Source organism: Bos indicus, chromosome 6, assembly GCF_029378745.1.
Source record: "Bos indicus isolate NIAB-ARS_2022 breed Sahiwal x Tharparkar chromosome 6, NIAB-ARS_B.indTharparkar_mat_pri_1.0, whole genome shotgun sequence".
Classification (NCBI taxonomy): domain Eukaryota; kingdom Metazoa; phylum Chordata; class Mammalia; order Artiodactyla; family Bovidae; genus Bos; species Bos indicus.
This window is the reverse complement of record NC_091765.1, coordinates 72,124,575-72,138,379: the sequence shown is the minus strand read 5'-3', so window position 1 is coordinate 72,138,379 and position 13,805 is coordinate 72,124,575. Positions and strand designations below refer to the sequence as shown.

The window sequence follows — 13,805 nt, the reverse complement described above, 5'->3', positions numbered from 1 at the left end:
AAACACAAAGCCTGTTCAACCATTGTGTAGATGGATTTCAAACAGAAACTTTGACTTCATTTCTTATATTTTGAACTAAGTGGAAATAAATGTTAAGTCAGCTAAAAAAAAAAAGGGCCTGCAATCTGAGTTCAGAAATTTCTCCAAATCCCAACATGATAAAATTTGATTTGGAAAAAAAAAAAAAAAATTGATTTGAATAAGTAAATTGTACTTAATTTAGAATTAGGAATATTGCTATCATTATAAAAAAATATTTTTAAGAAAGAGAAAATAAATTGACTGGAAAGTTTATTTGAAAATCTATGTCAAGCTCCATAATTTAAACTTTTTAAAACAAATTTAAAAATCTATAAAATACATTCAGTATTTTAAGATAAAACTACTTAAAAAACTGTAATATCATGGTTATGAAAATAACAATTATGGCAAGCTATACATTTTTAATTATAGAAAACATTAAAATAAAATATTCAACAAAATATGTCTTGCTGTTGTTTTGGGGGAAACGGGGGACTAATATTTAAATATTATTTACATATATTTATTAAAAGATTTTTCTTATGACATTGTAAGTAGTCCCATTTCTACTGTCGTTTGGTGTAATACATGAATTCACACACAGGAGACTGAATACATAAAATGGCACGGATGGCGGAAGAGCCCCATCACTCTCCAGTACATACTGAATGACTGCAAAGGGCATAATGCAAACATATAAAGAATACTAATTTCAGAAAAAGAGCACTGCTCACCCCTGGGCACACACAAACATTTACAAACTTCACTTTATTAAACCAGAGGAAGAAATAAAATGTATCATAAATAATCGGTCTTCCATTTTATGTTAGTTTTTAAGTTCTTTTTTAATCATAATGAAATCTATTAAGAACAGGATTTTCTTCAAATGTGTATGGTTCAAACACGATTCATTTTTGTATGACAATCTCTTTTTTACTTATGTTCTTATATTAATATCTGTATATATATATATATATATAAATTCTTAACGTTACAACTTTGAAATTGATGGTAAAAAGCTGCTTTCTATTTAATATGCCACAATAGGTCAGTGTTTACATACTATTCTGGAAGACTGATAAGTTACAACACACAGATTTAGAAGCAGAAAACTGAGTATTATTGAATGTATATTGGAATCGTAACAAAATGTTTTACTGTATTTACCCCATATCCTTTTGCACTCAAAGTTTTACATTAGTACAGTGAGGAATTTTATTTACTGAAAAATATCCCAAGTTTCTGTTCTATTGTTATATAAAATTCTAAATATAGCATTTAGTTTAAGTTTGACAGCATTTGTATTATATGAAGAGTTCATGTGATAGCCAAAATAGTATAATATTGTATGTAATATATGAATGTATCTTTGCCATCATAGTTCTAGTTGGTAATAACAAATTATATATGATAACCATTATTTTATCAAGACCTCTGCTATTATAAGACCTGAATATAATTCCCTCAATGACAGACACCAAATTGGCAAATAATTTCACATTTAGAAGAAAAAAGTTAAACATGACAGCCTAGCATCAAGGTTGATCATCCTTTGTGAATGCATTAAAAATATGGGTTATAAATACAGACATGGAAACCAAATACACTTTAAAAACAAGCACTGTAAGAATTTTACATACACATATTATGGCTCCCTAAGAAAAAGATTATTAAAACATAATGTGAACAATAAATTAATTCACAGTATAAACACACTTTGAGGAGTAATTTAAGTCAGGAATAATAAAAATACAGATATAACATCAGTTAGCACTATGAATATATATTCTGTCATATGTATAAAAATTTACACAAAGTACAGCTCTTTTAAACCAAATTTTTTACAAAAATATTCACTGATTTAAATAAAAGTTGACAGAGGTAGAATCTGTGTCAATGTTCATGATTTTCAGGAACAAGTAATTCAAATATTTCATTACTGTTTGTCCTTTCCAACTCACGGAAAGCCAACATTCTGAAAAAAGGGGGAGAGGAAAGATGGGTTAAAGAAAAAAATGATAAAATTAGTACATTCATGAAAAACTGAAATTCAGTAATGTTTTAACTGAAATTACAGTCTCTAATAAAAACTTGCCCACAATCAAGCTACATTTAATAGTTAAGAAGTATTGTTCTCTATTTTAAAAGATATTCTTCTTAAATTACAAAAGCATGTCAAAGTATGAGTACTAAAAGAATGATACGCAGTAAAAAGAACAGGGTAACAGAGAATGTTAACTGAGAAAACTCACCCAAAATAAGAGCTAATATGATGTCTAGGTTTAAAACTACAAACAAGTATTGTAAATTATGTTGTCTGAGTCTTAAAATAGCATGTTTTAGGGAGAATCAAATATTTTTACAAGTATCTTAGAATTTCCCCCCAGAACAAAATAACTGATAAAAACTTATTTTGAAGATAATTTCTATAAGAATTATATACATATGTCTATGCATGTGTGCATATTTATTACAAATCAAACATAAGAAAGAAGTATATACCAAAATGCTAATTGCTTGTTTTCTCTGAGTTATAGTATTACATGTACATCTGGGTTCACAGCAGCATTTTCACAACAGCCAGAAGGCGGAAGCAACCCAAATGATGAGCAGATAAACGAAGTGTGTTATATATGCAGAATGGAATACTATTCAGCCTCAAAAAGGAAGGGAATTCTAAAACATACTCCCAACTTGGATTAAATTTGAAAACATTATATAGTAAGTGAAAAAAGTCAGTCACAAAAAGAAAAATACAGCATGATTCTACTGACATAAGGTACAAACAGTAGTCAAATTCAGAGACAGCAATTGTAACAGTGGTTGCCAGAGGCTGGGGGAAGGGAAGACTGGGGAGTCATTTAATGAGTACAGTTTCACTTGGGAAAGATAAAAAAAGTTATGGAGACTGATAGTGAAGTTGATTTTTGCACAAGAGTGTCAATGTACTAACTGCCAGAGAAATGTATACTTAAAAATGGTCAAAATGATAAGTTTGATCTTATGTACATTTACTTCAATAAAAAATATATAAAAAAAAGTGGTTTTGGTTTTCTTCTTTATACTTTTATATTTTATGTTTTCTCAGTGAGCATTTTTTTAAGACATAATAATCAAAACAGTAAAGGTAAAACTGGATTATATAATTTATTAAAGAAATTATAAATATGGCTTAAAATGAGTATTTCTATTCATTTATGTGTATTTATGGGGAAACCCCTTAAAATTAGCTTTGGTGACAACATTAGAAAACATGAATGGAAATGTGTTAGCAATTAGCCACATCACTAGGATACTTTGGGAATTTGTTAATGGTTGCAGATGTTTTCTGAACTACATCTACTAGAACAGAAAATGGAAAAAGTTTGGCAGGTATTCAAAAAGTTAAACATAAAACTACCTTGCTGCTAAGTTGCTTCAGTCATGTCCGACTCTGTGCCACCCCAGAGATGGCAGCCCACCAGGCTCCCCTGTCCCTGGGATTCTCCAGGCAAGAACACTGGAGTGGGTTGCCATTTCCTTCTCCAATGCATGAAAGTGAAAAGTGAAAGTGAAGTCGCCCAGTGGTGTCTGACTCCTAGCGACACCATGGACTGCAGCCTACCAGGCTCCTCGGTCCATGGGATTTTCCAGGCAAGAGTACTGGGGTAGGGTGCCATTGCTATGACCCAGCAAATCTAGGTACTCCCAAAGATATGAACACACACTAAAACAGACTCTTGTATACACATGCTCACAGTAGCATTATTCAGAATAGCTAAGAGGTAAAAACAACCTACGTGTCCATCAACTGATGAATAGAAAAACAAAATGTAGAATAAACACAAGTATTATTTAGGGATGAAAGGAATGAAGTTCTGATACATGCTACAACACAGATGAACCTTGAAGACATTACCCTAAATGAAATAAGACCGATGCAAAAGATAAATACTGTATAAATTCACTTAGATGAAAATCTGGAACAGGCTAATTTTTAGAGATAGAAAGTAGATTAGAAGTTATCGGGGCAGGGGAAGTAAAGATGGGACTGGAGAGTTACTGCTTAATCAATAAAGAGTTTCTATTTGGGGTGATAAAAATTTTTTTTAAGTAGTGCTGATGACTGTACAACATTGTGAATTTAATGCCACTGAGTTGCACACTTTATAAAACAGTTAAGAAGGCAAACTTCATGTTATTTATATTTTATCATAAGTTAAAAAAAAGTTTCCTAATTCATCCCAGATTTAGAGATTGCTGGTATCCACTATGTCCTAGATCAGTGGTTCTAAGTATAGTGTGGAGATCCCTGGAGTCGAGCCTCTTTTCTTAAAACTAGGGAATTACTTGCTTTGTTCACTCTTATAATCTCATGAATGTACAGGTAAGTTTTCCAGAGGCTACATGATGTGAAAGGCCAGTTAGTAAGAAATATTTCAGATCTCTGGGCCCCAGGGTCTCTGTCACAACTACTCAATTCTGCCACTGCAGAATAGCAATCTTAGACAATATGCAAACAATTGGGTGTGGCTATGGTCCAATAAAGCTTAATTTACAAGAATAGGCAGTGGGGTGGATTTGGCCCCTAGGCCCTAGTTTACCAACCCTTGAACTAAAATGCAGCTGTGATTCAAGCACAAAAAAATGTTTGTGACACAACTGCCAAGAGGCTTTATAATGAAAAGCTGAAGCTCCATCTAATCACATTCAAATTAATGCAGCAGCTTAGAAGTTGTAAGGACACAGTGATTGCAGCCAGGACTGGGAAGTGGTCCTCAAAATGAAAGAAGAAAACACATGTTTTAATCAAATAAATAAACGCAAAAGCACAGCAATCTGAAATCATTTAAATGAAGGCCTTACAAATACTAATAAACCTGGGACATCAGTATATTAAAGAATAGAACATAACTAATGTTCTTATCAGGATCCTGAGTCACTAAGGAAACAATTATTTTCTATATATTTCTACTGAAAGAGGCCAAAAAATATAATTTTTAAAAGGACGGAGGATTGACTTTACTATTTCTTCAAGATAAGACTTGACTACCAACCTTTCACCTACCTTTCAAACTCTGGGTCTGACCCATTCATTCCCATGTCCAATGTATGAGCACATCACTTTGACTCTTCCTCAAATATACTTCAGCTCTTTACAATTATTTTGGAAAACTGACTTGCCAAAATAAGCTTGAACATGTGTGTCCAGTGTGACCTAACAATTTCATGCCTAAGAGTATACCCCAAAGAAATGTATGGTATCTATAAGGTACTAGAATACTCATCATGTTTCTGTCTATAATAGTCCAAACTGGAAATGATCAAATGCTCATCAAAAACAGAATGAGTAAATGGACTGTGTAAGTTTGCACAATGGAATATGATACAACAAGACTGAACCATCTACAAGAACACAGCAGTATAAATGAATCTCACAAAGGTATTGTTGAAGAAAAAAAGTCAAAAATATATTTCATTTATAAAATGTCCAGGAACAGAGAAAAGGCATTTATACTTTGAATAACCAAAACAGTTACTTTCAGAGCAGGGACTACAACCAGAAGTGAAGTGCAAGTTGCTCAGACATGTCCAATTCTTTGTGACCCCATGGATAGTCCATGAAATTCTCCAGGCCTGAATACTGGAGTGGGCAGCCATTCCCTTCTCCAGGGGATCTTCCCAACCCAGGGATTGAACCCAGGTCTCCTGCATTGCAGGCACAGATTGTTTACTGTCTGAGCCAATCAATTATGACCAGAAGGAAGCCCAAAAGAGAGGTTATATTTTGTTTCTTGATCTGAGTGCAGGTTGCATATGTGTGTTCAATCTGTAAAAATTCACTCAGCTATATATACTATGATACAGCACTTTTCTGTATGTATTTCTGTATGTATACTATAATTCACTTTAAAAAATCTGTCCTGGCTTTCAATATTAAATAATATTTTCTGTATTTGTCTATACTTTCACTATCTGTTATCTGTACCTTGAGTCTGGGGCTTTATTAAATATTACCCTGTGAGATTTCATATTGTCCTTTAATTTTTAAAGTATAATTTACATACAATACGATGCATGGATTATAAATGTTCAGTTCAATGAGATTTTACAATAGTATACACCCATGTAACCACCACCACCACCACAATACAGCACATTCCATTACTTCCAAAAGTTCTCGACTACCTTTCTAGGCAATCTCTTCCCCACCGACACAGAAAACAACTCTTGCAATTTTTATAACCAGAGATTCTTAGTAGTTTTGCTTGTACTTGGTGCTATATAGATACCTTTCTGATAATCAGTTTATATGTTCAGGAGAATGTAAAGGAGACCTCATAGTAGAACTAAGGGGTGGCGTGCGAAGACCATGCCGACGCATCTCTTGAATTGCTCGTTCTCTGTCAGTAAAGACAAAATAAGAGATTATACCAAAAAGTGGTATACAAATAAAAGGCTGTTATTGTTATTGGTTACATAATTTCTATTTAATTAATTAGTATTTCTACTAAATTTAAATCATGTCTTTATATAATTTTTAAGTTGTGGATAAAAGATTTCAATTAAAGGAATATGTACTTTAAGAGATTGTTCAAAGCTCCTCTGAATATAGATTTTTCAAAGCTGATGCCTCCCCTCTCTGCAACTAGTTCTCCCACTTCTTGCACATAAATCTACCCCTCTTCCTTCTTCCTGTGTCAAAATGCCCAAATGTTAGAAGTAAAATCATCTGTTTTCTTTTATGCTTTCCTTCCCCACGTCTGGGTCTGTCCCACGAAGCATAGTGACTATGCTGCCACCTCTACTGTGGGCTGTTCAGTGCCTGGACTAGACTTTCTGACTTGAACTTTTCAATATCTAGGATTTCTACCTAGATAGGTGCTTCATAAACTTTTTTTCCTTATAATCCCCTAAAATTTATTTTTAGATGTCCCCTTAGATGTCCTGCTGCTGCTGCTGCTAAGTCGCTTCAGTCGTATCCGACTCTGTGTGACCCTATGGACAGCAGCCCACCAGGCTCCTCCATCCACAGGATTCTCTAGGCAAGAATACTGGAGTGGGTTGCCATTTCCTTCTCCTACCCTCTGTCAAATTTTAATACACAGATACACTGTTAATGTACTGTAGCCCTTCAGAGGGCCACAAATCACTGTAACACCTAAGGTTTTTTTTGCCATTCCCTCTTCCCCCAAGAACCCATATTGTTCCCTGTGGTAATGATATTGCCTCTTTAAGAATGCATGGTCTAGCTGGATGGTAAAGAGAAGGAAAGACATGGCTACATGGGTAGCGGTTTCCTTGGGGACCATGGACAAGAAAAAGGAGAGGAATTAAGGGGGTCTCTAACCCAAAGAAATAAAGAGCTTGGTTTAGGACCCTTGAAGAGAATTTCAACTGTCATTCAGTTTAGTTCAGTTCAGTCGCTCAGTCGTGTCCGACTCTTTGCGACCCCATGAAACAACTGTCATTAATAAATGAAAATCATCATACACATTCAGTTTAGCACGCTGAACTGATCTTCTAAAGTACAAGAAATTAACATTGCTTTCATGACAAAGATGCAATCTCAGGCTTCATCTCTCTTTGAAATCATAAATATTCATTTCCTAGCAAATTTCATCTATAATCTAAATTGCATATGACTTAAAAGTTTTTGATGTAAACGGATAAGAGTAAGATTAGAGAACCCAAAAAGTTGATCTAAATAAGCAATCTGACCACTATTTGAGAATGAAATCTTAGATATGTTGATGTCTATGGTATTAATATGGTAGGAAAGAATAATGGAAGAAAAGTTAACTTGACAAATTGATTTGCAAATTAGATTTGGATTTTAACTGTTAAACCAGGTCTCATTTCTATTTGTAACACTTGGAAATTAAATTTTTCAACATAATAAAGCTAATGAACTGAAATATAAGTGAGTGTGAAAATTACTAGCCTGTAAGGAATATATTGTAAAGATTAAGAACACAGGGTTTATAGTAGATTTTAGTCTTGGCTCTGCTATTTACTATTTGTGTGACATTAGTTTCTAAAAATAAGATAGGTACAATACTAGATAGTTAATAGGATACATACATAGCATATGGTATATATTTTTTAATTGCCCTTATGATCATCACTTACATGATAATTTGTATTTGGAATTTCCTGTTGGATCATAAAGTTTTGGCTCTTGTAGAATCCTTACTACTTTGTTGATTCCTTAACTATATCCTTTGAAATAATGTCCTGATTTTGCCCTGAGGAACGCTATAGCAAATGTTTATTTATACAATACTTGCTACTCTGCTATTTTATTATGGGGATATTATCTTATGCAACATGTATTGCCATTTTAGAAAAAATTACCAAAGGAATTTATCTTCCATATTAATGCCAAGAAAAGTTTGCTATTTATAAGCCATATAAAAGCCTTTTTGGAGTAGAATATAGGGAATAAATAAAAACACTGTCCAATGTTAAAAATATTTGCTTACCGTTCATATCTTTCAGTTGAAATCTGCCTTTTCAGAACATCAAGATCTGTTTGTAATTGTGCCATTTTAGCCCGGAGCATGGTGTTTTCCCGGCTTTGACTATTTCTTAAAAACAAATTTAAAAAAATCAAGTAAGTAAGTAAGTAACAAATACTCTGTTTTAAAGAGTCAAGTACTACGGAATTTTGTTTTTGTTATTAATAACAACAAATGGAGGTGACATATAAGGATAAAAAAAGACTTTTCAACAATAACTTCATAATCGTCTGGATTTCCATCACAAAGTTTTCTTTTTCATTCATCTCATTTATTTAACAAACATTTATTGAGCTTTTAGTATGTGCTAGGCACTCCAGCAATGCTGGAGGTGCAAATTTGAGGAGACATGAATTGTAACACTGAAATGTAAAGTATTTTTATTGGCTCTTTCTTGACTCCTACCTCAGGAAAAGTAATATTTCTCACTCCTTTTAAAAGTTAATTATTGGGATTTCTTTGGTGGTACAGTGGCTACGAATCTGCCTGCCAATGCAGGAGACATGGGTTCAATCCCTGGCCCAGGAAGATCCCAAATGCCACAGAGCAACTAAGCCTATATGCCATGACTACTGAGCCAACGCTCTAGAGCCCACATGCTACAACTAAGGAAGGCCGCGCAACTAGAGCCTGTGCTCTGCAAGAGAAACCACTGCATTAAGCCCAGGCACTGCAATGAGGTGTAGCCTCTGCTGGCCACAATTCAGAGAAAGCCTGCACAAAAGTACTGAAGGCTCAGCACAGCCAAAAATAAATAAATAAATAAATTTAATTAATTTTTCTACTTATACTATCTATCCTGGGTTTCACTCCCTCTTCCAAAAATATGTCTAAACTTCTCCATCCTAAAAAGGCACCATCATCAATCTCCTAAAAAGTAATCCATATATTTATGAGGGTCAAATTTCATGCTTTTCAAAGTTTTTTTCCTAATCCATAGCATGAAACACTGCCAACTCTCCCCATCCTGAAATGTTCTCCCTTTCTCTGATTTTCCTCTGTTCCTCAACTGTAGACATTTTTTGAAAGGTCACTCATTCACTTTCATGGGTACCATTTCTGTAGTGAACACACACAAATTACATCTCCAAACATGATGTCTCTTTTGGATTTCCAATAGGAGCTGCTACATAAGCAAAATATTTTGGTTTGTTACCACTGTTCCAACTCCCATCCTCTTCTCCCCAAAAATTGAAAAAAAATTTTTTTTGTTCCTCCAGTATTTTTCTATCATTTTTTTTATGTTACAAGTCTACAAAGAACTACTCATATTGAAAAATTATTTGTGACAGACTATTTCCTTCACGTAAGTTGAATTATGACACTTACAGTTTGCTTTCCGAAAGGGTCAACTTCTCTTTAAGTATCTGAATTTCTGTATCCTTCTCATGGGAAGTTAAGTGGGAATGAAATTCTTTATCTCTATTTGTAGCCAACAATGATTCAAGGTTTTTAATTGTATGTCTCTCACTCAACAGTTGTTTTTTTAACAGCTCTGACTCTGATTTTATATTTTCTAATTCCATTGTAACCTACAAGAACAAAGTAAGATTACCTCAGTACAATTTTAGACTTACTCTGAAATACTTTCTGGAGAGCTATACACACATCAGTTGCTTTATTCTGAGCACTGACTGAAGATTCTAAAATCCTTTTTTAAGTATAATAAAAACATCTTATTTTCACAATAGTCTTTGTTATTTTTAGTTAGGATTTATTTTGACCATAAGATCTATTCCAACCCTCAAATAATTTTCTTTTGCATTATTTTGTCAAGAAAGGGTAATTAACATAAAACTCTAAAATGTGACCATTTTATCAGCCAGGAGGCCCTTCTGGTTTATTAAATATATATATTCTCATTACACAGCCAAACCAGTTTTGAAGCTTCTCTGTCTCTGAAAATAAAGTTACTACTAAATGAGTGAAAACTGGAAACACTCATGTTTAAGAATACACATTGGGTTGTTTAACGCTTCAGTTTAGGAATGCAAAGTTTCAGCTTACTCGACTTTCAAATTAGAGTAAAATTTTTATCAGGAAAAATATTCCACTTAGGGAGGAATAAGCTGCTCAATTCTTCACATAAGTCTTAAACAGAAAATACATTGGGATATGTTCCTATTCTATAATTAGAAGACTCATGTTCTAAGTACCCATCTGCTTCAAAATAGCACCTAACTTCATTATCATATTTGCCAAAGAAATCTTGGCAATGAATCTAATAGTCAAATCTAGTTGTCAAAATCCTGTAGTCAGAAGTCACTGCTCTACAGGGGAACAAATATATTGGGTAGTGAATGGTAAAGTAAAACAATCAGAGTAGGGCTAAATAAAATAGTATGCTACAAGACAATCTTTTTAAGTTCTCACCCTCTCAAATTCAAGATTTTTGGAATTCAATTGTTGGGTCATAATATCTTTGCCTGAATCAAGCTTAATGCAAAGTTCTCTAAGAGATGATAAATCATTTAACACTGCTGCTTTCTCATCTTCTTGGTGTCTCAGCTCTTCTTCTAATCTAGAGATAGCTTTTGCCATTGATGAGATCTGAGATTCATAAGCATGATGTGCATTCATGTGCTGAAAATAGAAAAAGAAATCAGTATGAAATTAAAGTAACCCAATACTTTTAAAGGTTTGAATCTGTATAGCTACAATGTCATTTTATAAAACTATTAAGAGCCAATTTTTGCAATTTAAAAAATTTTACAATTTTAAGATACACTCAAGAAGTTCTCTGCTATTTAAAGATGGCCTATATAAAGCTTAAAAAATAAGTCATGCATAATTATTAATCATGGTAACTATCTCATATATATATAGAAGATGCAAAGATGAAAATTATTGTTTTAGGATTGTGAACATAGGGATTGTTTAAGTTAAATTTTTCCTTTATAAACTCCCTTTGTTAAAACAATGATGAAAGTGAAAGAGGAGAGTGAAAAAGTTGGCTTAAAACTCAACATTCAGAAAACTAAAATCATGGCATCTGGTCCCATCACTTCATGGCAAATAGATGGGGAAACAACGGAAGCTGTGACAGACTTCATTTTTTTGGGCTCCAAATTCACTGCAGATGGTGACTGCAGCCATGAAATTAAAAGATGCTTGCCCCTTGGAAGAAAAGTTATGACCATCTAGACAGCACGTTAAAAAGCAGAGACATTACTTTGCCAACAAAGGTCCATCTAGTCAAAGCTATGGTTTTTCCAGGATTCATGTATAGATGTGAGAGTTGGGCTATAAAGAAGGCTGAGCGCCGAAAAATTGATGCTTTTGAACTGTGGTGTTGGAGAAGACACTTGAGTCCCCTGGACTGCAAGGAGATCCAACCAGTCCATCCTAAAGGAGATCAATCCTGAATATTCATTGCAAGGACTGATGCTGAAGCTGAAACTCCAATATTTTGGCCACCTGATGTGAAAAACTGACTCATTTGAAAAGCCCCTGATGCTGGGAAAGATTGAAGGAGGGAGGAGAAGGGGATGACAGAGAATGAAATGGTTGGAATGCATCACCAACTCAATGGACATGAGTTTGAGTAGGCTGGGAGTTGGTGATAGACAGGGAGGCCTGAAGTGCTGCAGTCTATGGGGTCACAAAGAGTCGGATACGACTGAGTGACTGAACTGAACACATCAAAAACATATATACTTACCACTCCTCAACTGCCTTGAGTTAAATTTTGAATTTCAAAACTGGAGTTTGCTTTAAAATTACATACCGAAAGTCATAATTAAATTTAAGCTAATAATAGTATACAATTTTATGAGTTTAATAACTGAAATAATGAGCAAAATTTGAAATACTTATAAGACCCTTTTTCCTAGAATGATCCATATTTAAAATGGAGTAATAAATAAATTAGAAATTATTAAAATGAGTAATAAATACAAATAAATATAAAGCTCTACTTCTAGAGTTTAGGAAGAATTCCACATTTGAAAATTAAATTATTACACAGTATTTACTGAAATCACCAACATTAAAAATCTAATGCAGTGATGTGAAGTTTTAATACATTTCAACAGTTGCAGAAAAATATTTGGATTTTCCAAATATTAATGAAGTAGTCAAAATTTCCCCAAATATACATAAGGCAATTTCATGTACCACATAAGACATGAACAATGACAAAGAAGAGAAGAGCTAAAGAACAACTTCTGAGAATTAGGAGGTTGAGAAACATTCCTTTAGTTACATACTCATAACAGAAAAACATAGAAATAGTGTATTAGAGGCCTAGGACTGCTACAAAATTACTGGAGGGCTTAAAACAACAGAAATTTATTGCCACACAATTTTGGAGGGTACAAGTCTGATTCAGATGTCGGCAGAATTGGCTTCCTCTGGAGGTTCTGAGGAACAATCTGTTCCAAGCCTCTCTCCAAACTCCTATGACTGCTGCCAATCCTCAGTGTTCCTTGCCTTGCAGACACAGCACTCCGATCTCTGCCTTCATCTTCAATTGGCACTCTCCCTCGTGTATTCTGTGTCCAGACTTCTCTTGTCTCATAAGGATACCAGTCATTAGGATATGGCCTGACCTAGTCCAGTATGGCCTCATCTCAAATTGACTACATCTGCAAAGGTGCTATTTCCAAAAAGGTCAAATTTCACAGGTACTGGTGGTTAGGATTTTAATATATTTGGTGGGGCGGGGGGGACATAATTCTAGCAACTCTCTGGCTCCCCCAAATTCACAAGTCCTTCCCATGTGCAAAATACATTCATTCTATCCCAATATTTCTAGCATCAACTCTTAAGTCCAAAATCTGACCTAAATCAGAACGGTAAGATTCTGGGAATGGTCCATCCTGGGGCAAAATTCCTCTCCCTCCATGATCTGTGATGCTAGAAAACAAACTACCTCCCTCTAAAATACAATGGTGGAGAAGAAATAAAATAGTCTTATTATGAAAGGGAGAAAAAGGAAGGAATTGAAGGAATAAGTAGGTCTAGAGTAAGGTGACACTCAAGCAGGGCAAATTTCATTAGATTTCAAGGGTCTAAAATTAATGATCTCTACCTTGATGCTCTGTCCTTTGGCCCTGCGAGGGCAGCCACACCTCTTGGCCACAGTGGCAGTGGTGCTGCCTTACGGAGTCAAGGAGGAAAGAGTCCAGTCCCCTGGGCCTATGCCGTCTGGGCCTGTGGTAATGCAACAGCACCACCAGCTTTTGAGCAGCCCTGCTGGTCTCCCAGTCACTCTCAGAGTTATTCTTCCCTTTTCCTGAAGATCAGAGGTTTTTAACTCTTAGTTCAGTTCAGTTGCTCAGT

The 13,805-nt window shown here is 34.4% G+C and overlaps 1 protein-coding gene across 3 annotated transcripts in view; it reads right to left on the bottom strand.

Moving 5' to 3' along the window:
• Nucleotides 1-1,118: 1,118 nt before the first annotated feature.
• The window catches only part of CEP135 (centrosomal protein 135), a 75,150-nt gene continuing 62,463 nt past the window's right edge, over nucleotides 1,119-13,805 (bottom strand). For all 3 annotated transcript variants that reach the window (XM_019962782.2, XM_070791465.1, XM_070791466.1), the window contains 5 exons: nucleotides 10,896-11,105; nucleotides 9,852-10,054; nucleotides 8,487-8,591; nucleotides 6,294-6,404; nucleotides 1,119-1,996 (listed from right to left, as the gene is read on the bottom strand). In XM_019962782.2, the coding sequence (XP_019818341.2) occupies nucleotides 6,305-6,404; nucleotides 8,487-8,591; nucleotides 9,852-10,054; nucleotides 10,896-11,105 (618 nt within the window). In that variant the 3' untranslated portion in view covers nucleotides 1,119-1,996; nucleotides 6,294-6,304. The remainder of the gene's footprint in view (nucleotides 1,997-6,293; nucleotides 6,405-8,486; nucleotides 8,592-9,851; nucleotides 10,055-10,895; nucleotides 11,106-13,805) is intronic.